The sequence below is a fragment of the Myotis daubentonii genome, chromosome 18, assembly GCF_963259705.1.
Source record: "Myotis daubentonii chromosome 18, mMyoDau2.1, whole genome shotgun sequence".
NCBI classification, from domain to species: Eukaryota; Metazoa; Chordata; class Mammalia; order Chiroptera; family Vespertilionidae; genus Myotis; species Myotis daubentonii.
Genome location: NC_081857.1, coordinates 25,577,483 through 25,590,734, shown reverse-complemented (window position 1 = coordinate 25,590,734; position 13,252 = coordinate 25,577,483). Strand labels below are relative to the sequence as shown.

At 40.5% G+C, this 13,252-nt stretch overlaps 1 protein-coding gene across 1 annotated transcript in view; it reads right to left on the bottom strand.

The window, feature by feature from the left end:
• The window catches only part of SLC9C2 (solute carrier family 9 member C2 (putative)), a 49,496-nt gene that overhangs the window by 23,658 nt on the left and 12,586 nt on the right, over positions 1–13,252 (bottom strand). Inside the window, exons 7-12 of the mRNA XM_059674229.1 lie at positions 11,941–12,040; positions 9,360–9,503; positions 5,945–6,113; positions 3,741–3,822; positions 2,161–2,327; positions 1,304–1,399 (exon numbers count right to left, since the gene is read on the bottom strand). Coding sequence (XP_059530212.1) covers positions 1,304–1,399; positions 2,161–2,327; positions 3,741–3,822; positions 5,945–6,113; positions 9,360–9,503; positions 11,941–12,040 — 758 coding nt within the window. The remainder of the gene's footprint in view (positions 1–1,303; positions 1,400–2,160; positions 2,328–3,740; positions 3,823–5,944; positions 6,114–9,359; positions 9,504–11,940; positions 12,041–13,252) is intronic.

Sequence of the window (13,252 nt, the reverse complement as noted above, 5' to 3'; positions counted from 1 at the left end):
TTTTATTGGTCAAAACGAGTGACAACAGCAGCCCAAATTCAACTGAGGGAAGTTACTAGATAAGAGACTTCCCAACTCTGAGAAGGACATACCCATTAATTGCAATGTGTGAACTTTATTGGAATCCAATTTAAAAATATAAACTAAAAATATGCATTGGTCATATTTATCAGACAATTGGAAATCATTGACTTGATATTTGATGCTATTAAGATCTTACTAATTTTAGGTCAATATATTATTTTTTACAATACTTTTTAAAAGATTTTAAAATTTAGAGATACATATTAAAATATTTACAGATGAAATGACATGATATCAAAATACTATGGAAGGTGGGGGAGTGAAAGAAGGTGGGAATGGGTTAGGGTTGGTCCTGTGTGGATGGGTTTTTAAAGATTGGTACATGGGGGTTCATTACACTATCATACCTACTTTTGTATATGTTAGAATTTTTCATAATAATACGTTTTAAAATAAAAGTAAAAAGGACTCTATAAATAATGAGTATTTTAAATACTTGTAATATTGACTAACATTTGTCTTATTTAGAATGTAGCCCCAATTTAAAATGTGCAATTTGATAAGTTGATTTAACTTGATTTTACCTAGAAATCTTCCTATGTTTATTGTAGAACATTTAAATATTAAATTAGAAATATTTTAGGAGAATTTTTGATTCACTAGATTTATTTTACCTTATTAGATTTATAAGAATTAAACGATTACTTGAAATAATTTTCTATAGCCCTAACCGGTTTGGCTTAGTGGATAGAGCATCAACCTGCGGACCTAAGGGTCCCAGGTTTGATTCCGGTCAAGGGCATGTACCTTGGCTGTGGGCACATCCCCAGTAGGGGGTGTGCAGGAGGCAGCTGATCCATGTTTCTCTCTCATCGATGTTTCTAACTCTCTATCCCTCTCCCTTCCTCTCTGTAAAAAAATCAATAAAAAAATATATTTTTTAAAAAAATTTTCTATAAAAGATACTCAAATATTTGAGGATATTTACTTTACTAAATATGTAAATTACATCAAGCATCATTCAGATCCCCAAAAAGTGAACTATTAAAATCCACTAGATTTAGAAACAGAATGAGATTTGTTACTTGAACTTTAAAGCCTAAAGAGATTTTTAATTTTTATTTTTAACTTTCATAAATAAAGCATAAATTTAACAACCAATAGACTATCAAATGATGAAAAAAATGCTTCTCTAGTCACCTGTAAACCATAAGTAAGAATGAAAAGCATTGCAAGAATAAAAACCAACTTAAAAGCAGATTATGTGAATAATACCAACCATTTGTATGATGGCTACATGCAATCTGGCTTCTTCTATTAAAACTTCATCAGTTGGGGATTCCTGCTCTTTTTCGCCAGTCGAAATGTGGTGAAACTGAACAGCATTAGACTGTTTTAAAAGCATACAGAGGTAAAGTTAAAAGTAAGTGAAAATGGCCGGAACCGGTGTGGCTCAGTGGATAGAGCGTCGGCCTGCGGACTGAGGGGTCCCAGGTTCGATTCGGGTCAGGGGCATGTGCCTGGGTTGCAGGCACATCCCCAGTGGGAGGTGTGCAGGAGGCAGCTGATCGATGTTTCTCTCTCATCGATGTTTCTAACTCTCTATCTCTCTCCCTTCCTCTCTGTAAAAAATCAATATATTAAAAAAAAAAAAGTAAGTGAAAATGATTAGTCACTCAGAGATTTCAATACTCAATCAGAATTGCTCAAATGAAGGACCATGTGCATGTGGATAACCTTCTACATATTGTGGCAAAGTAACTATTTATTTGGGGAGATTTAGAAGTGAAATTCTTCCCCCAAATGGCCTATGCTTGACTGTTCTTTTGTTTTTTCTAATACTAATCTGGGGGGAGATCTCTCAGTTCCTGAACTGGTTGGAAGCATCAGCTTGAAAGTCCATTCATAATTATTCAATCAGCCAATTGGTGAAAACACTAATTCTCACATATTTGCCAAATGGGTTTAGATCACCAAGACAAAATTCAAAGAAGTCTTCTCACCAAGATAGCAAAGCTAGTAAACATACCCCCTCCCAAGTTTTCTGACATTTCATTAGCAGAATTAAGTTTCTTATAATAAACTAAAGCAAGAGAGGCAGACCCAGGAAGGGAAAGAAGCCAGGCATCAACTCACAGAAATTCTGTATTTAATCTTCGATTTTTCTTCTACTAAGGTCCAATTAACATTTGTCAAAATTTTCTCTGTTTTAAATAAAGTTATTGTGTTCTGTATTATCTCCTGGATGTGGTCAATGGCATTTTGCATGGCCATCTGTCTTGGAAGAGAGATTACACACAAACCTGTAACAGAGAAAGCGAGAGCTTTATAGAATTCACTGATGGCTGCCAGGGGAAGCAGGAACATTGCATGATGTGGTGAAATCTTGGCATCGCCTGCATAGCTTAAGGCAAAGACAAGGTTTGGTCCAGAACTTTCCAGAAAATCACCCAACTATTTGTTTCCTTTTGGCTGTGTAGCTTAACTTAATCTGACTCAAGTGCTAAAGAATGTTTTATTAGTTTCCTTTCATTCCCTATAGCTATAGACGTGACTCACTATTTCAAGGCACCAATGGATATTTCTCGAAGTGTGGAGAACTCCATGTGTCTTCTGTAGGCAGAAGGGCTGCTTAAAATATGCAAATTCCTGGGCTCCATTCCATACCAGCAGAAGCGGACTGGCCTGGGAATATGCATTTTAACAAGTTATGAGTCTTATAAATAATAAAGTTTAAAGGCCACTCCAAAAGACATCTCTCAAATTTAACATCTCTGTTTCCTTGGCCAGCAAATCTAATGTCCAAAACTTGTAGCAGCTTGTATTTGCTTAAGGTATGAATGTGAAGTTATAGGTATGAGGCCCACTTACCAAAACGATGAATGTAATTAAGTGAGCTTAGCCTGCTTGCTCGAAGGTCCATCTCAGTAAAACAATTTTTTCTTCCTAATTGCATATGAAATGCCTCATAAATGGTTTCACAATGTTTCTGTTTAACTTTATGCCTCCTCTATGGGCACTGTGTTCAACTGTAGTGTTTGAAATTCTGGGGATTCAAAAAGGTCTGGAGGCATATCCCTGTCGGTTCTCTATAGTCCCAACAAAGATGCGTTTGACTATAGTTAGAAGCTTTGGATTTAAAATACCCCTGGCTCAGACCACACTGGACGAATTTATTCATGTGCCTAATTACATCCTACCCATGTGATGGCGCCACAGCCCCATCTGGGAAAGTTGCTCTGGGGAAGCATGAGTATATGGGGGAGCAATAAGTTTGAATGAATGAACATGTTGAAGATGATCTCTGTCACTGGTTCCATGCTTTCTAAGAAACCTTATGGATGACTAACTTGGTTTATCAAGGGAAATTGGTATTATAAGCCCTAGCCAGTTTGACTCAGTGGATAGAATGTCGGGCCCACAGACTAAAGCATCCTGGGTTAGATTCCTCTAGTCAAGGGCAGATACCTCAGTTGCAGGCTCAATTCCCAGCCCTGGTGGGGGCGCATGCAGGAGGCAACCACTCTCACATCGAAGTTTCTCTCTCTCTCTGTCTCTCCCCCTCCCTTGCACTCTCTCTAAAAACTCAATGGAAAAATATCCTCGGGTAAGGATTAACAACAACAACAACAACAAAAACCTGTCCCTACAACCCCAACAATAATCTGTTTACATTATTTTCCCCAATTAATTAATGAAATATAGATATACGTTACCTAATGTCCTGGCTAAATGAATCATCATGTATGAATTTATTCCCATCGTCATTAATGATAGTACTTGTACATAAAATATAATCTAAAAAAACAAACAAAACACAAAAATACTTAGAGCCAAAACGTTAGTAAGTTCTCCAAAGGGAAACATTGTTCAGTTAACCACCAACAAAATGCTATCTTAATCCACATTTTTAATCCTGCCTCTGATAGGTAAATTGAGGCTAAGGGTTGTTTTGTGAGCACTGCATGAATACAATATACTAGGGCAGAAATTAGCTTTCAATCTGAAGGAGAAAACAAAAGATGTCATAGTTTCTGGGAGAGAGAAGAACCCTGGGAGGCAGCAGCCAGGAAACCAGCACAGACCAGGTGGGGGAGAGACCCCAGCAACAGCAGGCGGTGGGGACCACAGGTGGGACAGGGCAGTGTGCCTACCACCAGCATTTCCTGCAACTGGACAGGTGACTCTGCAGGAGGCAGCTGTGCTGGGGTCTGGAGAGGGGCCGTGCAGAAGCAGAAACACAACCACATTTGTAGTTCTTGGCTCTGCTATTTTTCCCCCATGTACTTTGGGGCCAGTTAAGCACTCTGAGCCTCAGTGTCCTTCACTGAAAAATGGAGTTAATAGCAATATATCCTTCAGGGAGCATGTCCCAAGCTTGACTGGTAACAACAGAGCTCCTGACGTGCTGGTTAAAGACACCAGCTCCCCTTCTTCCATGCAGACTCTATTCTGTAGGTGGGGGTGGAGGGGCACAAAAGGGATTCTTAACATCAGACAGATTTGGGAAACACTGTAAATGATGATACTCAAATGTGAGTTAACATGTCATTGAACTTGCTCTGAGGCCAATTTCTTGCACAAAAGAAAACTGAAGGATTTCAGATGTTGGTTATTATACTTTTCCTTTGGAGCGTGGAAAGGTCCAAAGTCTTGGCAAAGCCACAGGCTTGTTTGAACTCCAAATGAATTCCCAGACCATTCCCGCAGATCTGAAGTGCGAACCCTCAGGAAAGAAGGTGAGGAATATGATACTCCCTTAAAAAAAAGCACTTCCCCCTTTGGGAGTTAGGGACCTGAGTTCTTTCCCTAAAATGCTCTTCTCTGTTTTGAATTCTCCACATGCAAGATGGAGAGGGTGAACATTGCTCACAGAATGAAGATATCTGAAAAGCACTGCAGTCCGGGGGCTTCCAGGACAGGAGCGAAATAGCTAAGAGGAGGAAATCCGGAGCTGGGAAGTAGATGACAGCAGGAGACTGTCTATCTCCCTCCAGAGTCACGTTCCTTAGGCAGGTGTTCTTAATTCATATTATTCAAGTGCTTTTCTCCCTCCTAGGGGCAGGTTTGAAATTCATCTGACTGGGAGGTGCCAAGGGTGTCCTGGAGATTTCTAGAATCTTCTAGCAACTTTTCCAGCTAGCCCACACAGTACTGTCACAAATGACGAGGTGCCTTAACGTGGTCAGCAGATGCACTAAGATCTTTTGATCTTCATATAGATGCTGCCACCACCAGGTTGCCCATTGGCTAGGCCCGTGGTCGGCAAACTGCGGCTCGCGAGCCACATGCGGCTCTTTGGCCTCTTGAGTGTGGCTCTTCCTAAGCCTTAGGAGTGCCCTAATTAAGTTCATAACAATGTACCTACCTATATAGTTTAAGTTTAAAAAATTTGGCTCTCAAAAGAAATTTCAATCGTTGTACTGTTGATATTTGGCTCTGTTGACTAATGAGTTTGCCGACCGCTGCTAGTACATATTCAAGTAACATTTCAGGTTTTACTCTAATGGCTATAGGGATTGGACTGCTCTAGACAGGGTATTTTTTTATGCTTTCTGACATCTATTAAAAAATAGCATTTATATGCTCAATAACATTTATTGAGCATTTACTAAACATCCTCAACTGGAAATGGAGGCTCCACCAGTTTAGGGAACTTGCCCCAGGTCACTCAGTCTGTGAATGGCGGGCCAGGATTCGATCCCAAGTCCATCTGTCTCCCATGCCCATAATCTGTATTTGACTGTTGGTCCCTTTCACATTGCCAACATCAGTCAAGTTTCCTCTGCAGGTTTCTTTCTACTTGAAAGAATGTATTTTTCAAATCTAATTTTTAAAAGGGTTAACTTTATTATTGGGTACAATGACAAGTGCTACAAAATTAATAAATATGAATAATCAGGAGACATGATTTTCCTACCATTTCTGGCGACTCCACTTTTTTATTAGACAGATTATAAATATCAGGAGCCAAGAGCAAGTTAAAAACACCTTTGATACCAGACCATGCTATCACAACTCCCCATCTCCAATTATATTCATAACTCGAACGCATCAGAATAGGGCTCACCAACACAATAGTAAGCAATCTGGGGAAAGAAAACACATTTTTAAGTCACACCTTATGTATTGTTATTCATAGTTGAAACTATGTACTAAGTACTAAATTTCATATAAAAATTTTCAGGAAAGAGAAGACAATCCACTTTATTAATAAATTGTTCAAAACTTTCTGGAGCTAACCAAATCTACTATCTTGCACATAATAATCTTGAAAAGTAATGCTAGAAGTTCTATACAATGTGAGGAATTATCATTTACACTAGTGTGTACTGTTTCGATTTTGGTAGTAAATTCCTATAGTGAAACTTCTTCCAATAACATCAACGAGTTCATATATTCCCTGAAAGGCATTGTCTGGATTCAGAAATTAGCCTGGAGGACATACAATCATGGCCAAAAAGTAACATTATTATAGACACATTAATAAACTTGGCTCAACCACATTTTTCTTGTGTTCTCACAAGAATCATACACTAAATGCCACATATATCATTTCAATTTGCGCCTTATTTCTCTATGGATAATTTTTCTATAGGACCCCGTGCCAAAATTTAGAATCCGTCTTCAGGGAATCTGCACCAAAAGGATATCAGTATTGTCCTTCAAATCAGGTTTCAGTAGAAACAAAATTGATATGTTCTCAGACTCAAAAAAATACACTGTGTCTCACTTGCTAAGCTGGGAATTTCACAACACAATTTAGACAGTTTCTGTCACTGAGAAACAGAAAAATCTACAATTACCATTTATAATGTCTGTAATTAATTTGGGCAAACTCCTTGGCCTTGCATTTAAGCTGTTTGCAAAGTAATTCTTACCAGTCTTACTAAACAATCTTTCTCTAAAATACCAGTGAGTCCAGCCAAGATAGAACAATGTGTGCTGTGTCCTGGTAACAAACACAGAGAGGCAGCATAGCAAAGCTCTGGAGTAGGTCTACCAGGTTCACATTTAGGCTTCTTTCACTAACTCTATAAAGCTCAGCATGTTACTTAACCTCTCTGAGCCTCAGTTTCTCCTTCTAAGGGTGTCCCAAAATTCATGCAAGATTTGAATTTTATGCCATTTATGCTGTAAAGTGTTGCCAGAGAAAAAAAAGGATAGCATGACAGCTGACAGTTCAGGGTTATTAAAAATGGAGCACTACATGAAAGAACAATGAGTTTTCATTGTTGAGCAATATTTTAAAAATAATGAAGGTTTGGCAGCTACAGTTCGCAATTTTCGTGCAAAATATGGTCGGAATAGTGATTTAACTTCATCAACTGTGAAGAGATTAATTAAAAAATTTAGGGAGACTGGATCAGTTAGTGATCTTAAACACTCTGGTCGTCCTTCAACAAGTCGTTCGACACAAAACATCGAAGCAGTTCGTGAGAGTGCTGCTGAGAGTCCAGGGACATCCATTCGGCACCGTGGTCAAGAATTGGACATTTCGAGAAGCTCTCTACAGCGTATTCTCACGAAAGATTTGCATCTTCATGCTTACAAAGTTCACTTGACTCAAGAACTGAAGCCTACTGACCACGCACAGCGAATAGAGTTCGTTGAATGGATTATGGAACAACAAGCGGATGCTGATTTTTCGAACAAGATCATCTTCAGCGATGAGGCTCATTTTCATCTTGATGGCTTGGTTAATCGACAAAATTGTCGCATTTGGGGTTCAGGAAATCCACGAGTGATTGTTGAGAAACAAATGCATCCACAATGTGTCACTGTTTGGTGCGGATTTTGGGCTGGAGACATCATCGGACCATTCTTTGAAAATGCGGCTGCTCAGGCAATAAGAGTTAATGGTGCTCACTATCGCGACATGATAATCCAGTTTGCTATTCCATACATAACCCTATACTGTATACTTTATGAATCAATAAAAAATATACAATTTTTAATGATAAACCTGTGTTTTCTATCAAAATTACTTCTTGCGTGAATTTTGGGACACCCTTATAAAAATGGAGATGATGGGGATGATAATTATACTTGCCTCAAAGGATTATTATGAAGGTTCAATTACATGGGACAGCATGCATAGCGCTAGAATGACACCTTGAATGTGGCCAGTGCTCATTGCGTTAGCAATGATGATTATGCCCTGGCCTTAGTTTGACTCATTCTCTCTGAAATGTTCCTCTCAACAAGTCTCTTACGGAAAGCCCACCCATTTACTGAGGCCTCTTCGGATGACCTCTCCATTGAAGCCTTTCGTCTAAGGTGGAACCGTAAGTTCCCATAGTATCTCTGAAACTCACTAGCCATTCGACCTTGGACAAGATGCTTTGCCTTTCTTTAGCCGGTGCCTTCATCTATAATACAGAGATAATAGTTCATATCTCCTAGTGCTGTAAGGAAGACGAAATGAGATCATGGACATGTAGCTGAGACAATGTGCAAAAAGCCATGTGTCTTTCCTCAACTCTCTGACCACTCTCCACCTGCACATGAGAGAAAGGTGGAAAGGTGAGCTGTATCCACTACCTCCTGAGTGACAGTGACTATCTGAGTGGCATGAAGAAGCCACATTCCAAGAGAACATCCTGTAAAGTGAGTACCCTTGGCCAGGCCTATCCTGAATGGAAATAACAATGTTTCAAAGACACTGTCATAAATTCTTATGGTAGACACGACTACCAGGAGTGGACTACCATGAGTGGGCCATGGCAGTCTAGAAAAAGCATGCTTGCGGGGGTCAAGTTTAAATCCCAACTCTGCCTTTACCAGTTGGGTGACTCTGAGCGAGTTTTTAACCTCTGTGTCATCTGTGAAATGATGAAGTGACACCTACCTCATTGGATTGTATTCAAATTAGTGGCCTAATTTACATGGTAACTGCTTAATAAATGGCTTTATCCTAGCTATGGTGATAATAAGTGATGGTGAAAGTCAACGAAAACGTTAGGAGCCATTAATCTGGTCCAGCGATGCTCAAACTTTTAACGAGCATGTTGAAACAGCTTCCTGAATCTCATCTCCAGAGATTCAACTCTGGATGATGATTGGGCTGGGCCCGTCAATTTGCATTCCTACCCAGCTCATGGGTTATGCGGAGGCTGCTGTTCTGCCTTGCCCCTTCTGTTACAGGTGGAATCTTGACCAGTGAATAGACACCCACACCCCTCGTGGCTCAGCAAGCTATCGCCAGGACCTTGACCACGATACAGGCTTCCCGGCTGCACATCCAGAGCTTTTCTGTGCTGGAACCCCCTGCTTCCCAATTGTAATTATGAGCTTGGAAGACCAGGAAGCGAACTTTAAAACACAATTCTTACCTTACAAAGTTCACTGTGATAAATAAGACCAACGTGAAATTTAGTGTGTGAAACTTAAAATAGTTGTTTTCTCCACATCCAATTACAATGCCAAAGAAAGTGTATATTAATTGTTGGAACACAGATGTAAACATTATTAAGAACCTAGGGTGAATGGAAAGGAAATCATGTTTCAGTAGTGTGTTTTTTAAATAGCTTCCTTCTCACAAAGCAGCAGGTGTCATGTATCTGCCACGCCTGTCTTGGGAAAGTTCCTTGCCTCTGTCATAGTCACAAGCAGTATCAAAAGTATCTGTGGGAACTGGAACCGCCCAGTTCCATGTTCCCCCGTGGCTCTCATCGCACCAACACCCGTAGGCCACCTCTCTCAGCAACGTAATAAAAGCAAGGCAGAAAGATAAGGATACCGACCCCCTGCCCCCACCCTCAGGTCAGTGCTGTGGCAGTTTTGCGGAGATCAGCTGGCAGCATATCAACTGGGGGCCTGCCACAGCCACACCTGGGTCACCTTGACTTTGTGAAAGCTGACTGGACCCACCTCCATGCCCACTGCATAACTTCTTCCTTTGTGATCCGCATGGAAGAGCCTTACCTTGAGGGTCTCCTGTCCGCTTCTACTGAATTCCTAACTTCCTGCACCGCTAACTCTACTTCTGTGTTCTTCACAAAGCCATGCTAAGCACTATCTCTGGAGGTGATCCTCCTCTGAATCCCTCCAGTGCCCATGACCTACTCCATTTGTAAGCAGAGAAGAGCAGTAAGGATCACCCAGATTGCTTTCCAAAAACCTACATGCGGCTCCACCCACTTTCAAAGACTCTTACTGAGTAGACCAGAGCACAGAGGTTAGGGCCTGGGGCTGGGCGGTGTCCATGTGGTGACACGGCTGGGGTCAGGGCCAGGTCGGACCTCTACAGGCAGATCTCAGATCTCACCTCCTCTTGGACCCTCTAATGGGACTTTCCCCTTCAGCTGACTGGGTGAGACCCACCTACAGGGAGACCAGCCTCCCTGTAGGTGAGTCTCAGTTTCCACACTTAGGAAGCCTCCTGTTAGCGGCAGGTATAAGCCCTGTGCTCTGATCCAGCTTTACTCCAATTAAGCAGACAGTCTGGTTCTCTGTCTGAATCCAATCTTTTGATTCAGTTGATTCAGAACTCCTAGAAGGGCCCTAGCCGGTCTGGCTCAGTGGATAGAGCGTCGGCCTGCAGACTGAAGGGTCCCAGATTCGGTTCCAGTCAAGAGTGCACGTACCTAGGTTGCAGGCTTCATACCCGGCCCTGGTTGGGGTGCATGCAGAAGGCAACCAATCAATGTGTCTCTCTCAACATTAATGTTTCTATCTCTCTCCCTCTTCCTTCCTCTCTGAAATCAATACAAATATATTTTTAAAAGAACTAGAAGGGAAGGGTATGAGTGGCACTGCAAATCCCAATGCTTAATTTTCTGAAAATTTAGAAATGAAGAAATAACTGAGTAGAATGCTTTTTGAAATGTCTCTACAGGACCTTAAAAATACATACCTTATATATAGTAGGATCCCAATGAACATATAATTATTTTCACTTATTATTAGTTTCTTACATCAACACACCCACCACTTAACAATGAGTGTCTTCTGAGAAGGACTTATTTTCACAGCCCAAACCTAAGATACAATGTTTGGGTCATAGCAGACATTAAACCAGCGGTTCTCAACCTGTGGGTCACGACCCCTTTGCAGGTCGAACAACACTTTCACAGGGGTCGCCTAAGACCATCCTGCATATCAGATATGTACATTACAATTCATAACAGTAGCAACAGTACAGTTATGAAGTAGCAACGAGAATAATTTTATGGTTGGGTCACAACATGAGGAACTGTATTTAAAGGGCCAGAAGGTTGAGAACCACTGCATTAAACAATGATTGGTTAAATAGGTGAAAGAATAAACAATTAAATCAAGAGAATAATTTATAATGATGCTGACAGACAGCACAACTGAGCTCAGAAATTGTCCAAATTCAGACAAAAAGTATATGTTTTATGAATTAGTTATTCCCAAGCTTCTGGACTTTAAAGGCCAATTTAAAAAATTTGCCAACTAGAGCTATTAAAAAAGTACAATCTTTTATCACAGGACTTTCATAAAAGAAAGAACATTTTAAATACCGAAAAGGTAGGAAGGCTATAATTTCAGAACAATGCATAGTCTTTACATTAAAAAAATAAATCTTGCCCAGCTGGCATGGCTTAGTGGTTGAGCGTCAAGCTATGAATCAGGAGGTCACAGTTCGATTCCCAATCAGGGCATATGCCCAAGTTGCGGGTTCAATCACCATTTGGGGCACATAGAAGAGGCAACTGATAGATGTTTCTCACATCGATGTTTCTCTCTCTCCCTCTCTCTCTCTCTTTCTCTTCCTCTCTCTCTAAAAATCATGCAAACATATCCTCTGGTGAGGATTTTTTTTTTTTTTAATGAAAAGGTAGAAAAAAAGTTATAAAAAGGGAGTTTTATTAGTATCCAGGAAGTGCAGGGCCACTTAAGCACTAAATTTCTATGAGATCTATACCAAGCACACAATAGGAGACTTACTTAGTTATTATTATCTCCATCCTCGGTTTAAAGCTTAAGGAATCTAAATTCAGTCCTACAGTGATTAAAGCGACCATCCCTGACAATTTTAAAAATTCCACTAGGAGAAAAAAATAAATAAAATTAGTTGCATTCAAATCTGCACATTGAGGTACTTTATCTTGAGTAAAGGACTGGTGCGGAACATAAGAGTAATATTTCTTGGAAAGTTGCTTCAAGGGATTGGCCCAGGGGTGGGCAAACTTTTTGACTCGCGGGCCACAATGGGTTCTCAAACTGGACCGGAGGGCCGGAACAAAAGCATGGATGGAGTGTTCGTGTGAACTAATATAAATTCAAAGTAAACATCATTACATAAAAGGATACGGTCTTTTTTTGTTTGTTGGTTTTATTCATTTCAAGGGCCGGATCCGGCCCGCGGGCTGTAGTTTGCCCACGGCTGGATGCCTAATCCTGTAGCTCAAGGGTATCGCTTCTGCTAATGACCAGATGATAAGTAGTCTTGGTGGGCCAAGTGGTCCCTGTTGAAACTACTCAACTCAGCTGTTGTAGTACATAAACTACCACAGGGAACATGTAAATGAGTGAGCGTCCAATAAATCATGACACAGGAACTTGAATTTGAAATAATTTTCCCATGCCACAATATATTTTTCTTTTGAGGTTTTTTTTTCTTTTTTTTTAACCATTGTAAAATGTAAAAACTAGTCTTGGCTCATGGGCTGTGCAAAAATAGGAATATTTGATCCACGAGCTGTAGTGCCAACCCCTGCTGTAGATGGTCATTGAGGATAGGGCCAATAGAAAAATAGTGTAACAGCCTCTGCCCAGCACCTCAGGGGTGTCCTAGGGGTCGTGGTCCAAGTGGCTGCAGGTCCTGAAGCTGGCAGTTCTTTTGCGTGATACAGACTCCCCTGTAACTGTCATTCCTTGGGCTCTAAACAGCTGTGTAAGTATAGTCTAGGGCAGGAAAAGCAGCTACAAAGGACGTTTGAATACCATAAATGACAACAGTTCTAGGCTGTAGAGCAGTGATGGCGAACCTTTTGAGCTCGGCGTGTCAGCATTTTGAAAAACCCTAACTTAACTCTGGTGCTGTGTCACATATAGAAATGTTTTGAAATTTGCAACCATAGTAAAACAAAGACTTATATTTTTGATATTTATTTTATATATTTAAATGCCATTTAACAAAGAAAAATCAACCAAAGAATGAGTTCGCGTGTCACCTCTGACACGCGTGTCCTAGGTTTGCCATCACTGCTGCAGAGCCTTCGGCTGGAACCTTATAAACATCAGGCAGAAAGAAAGA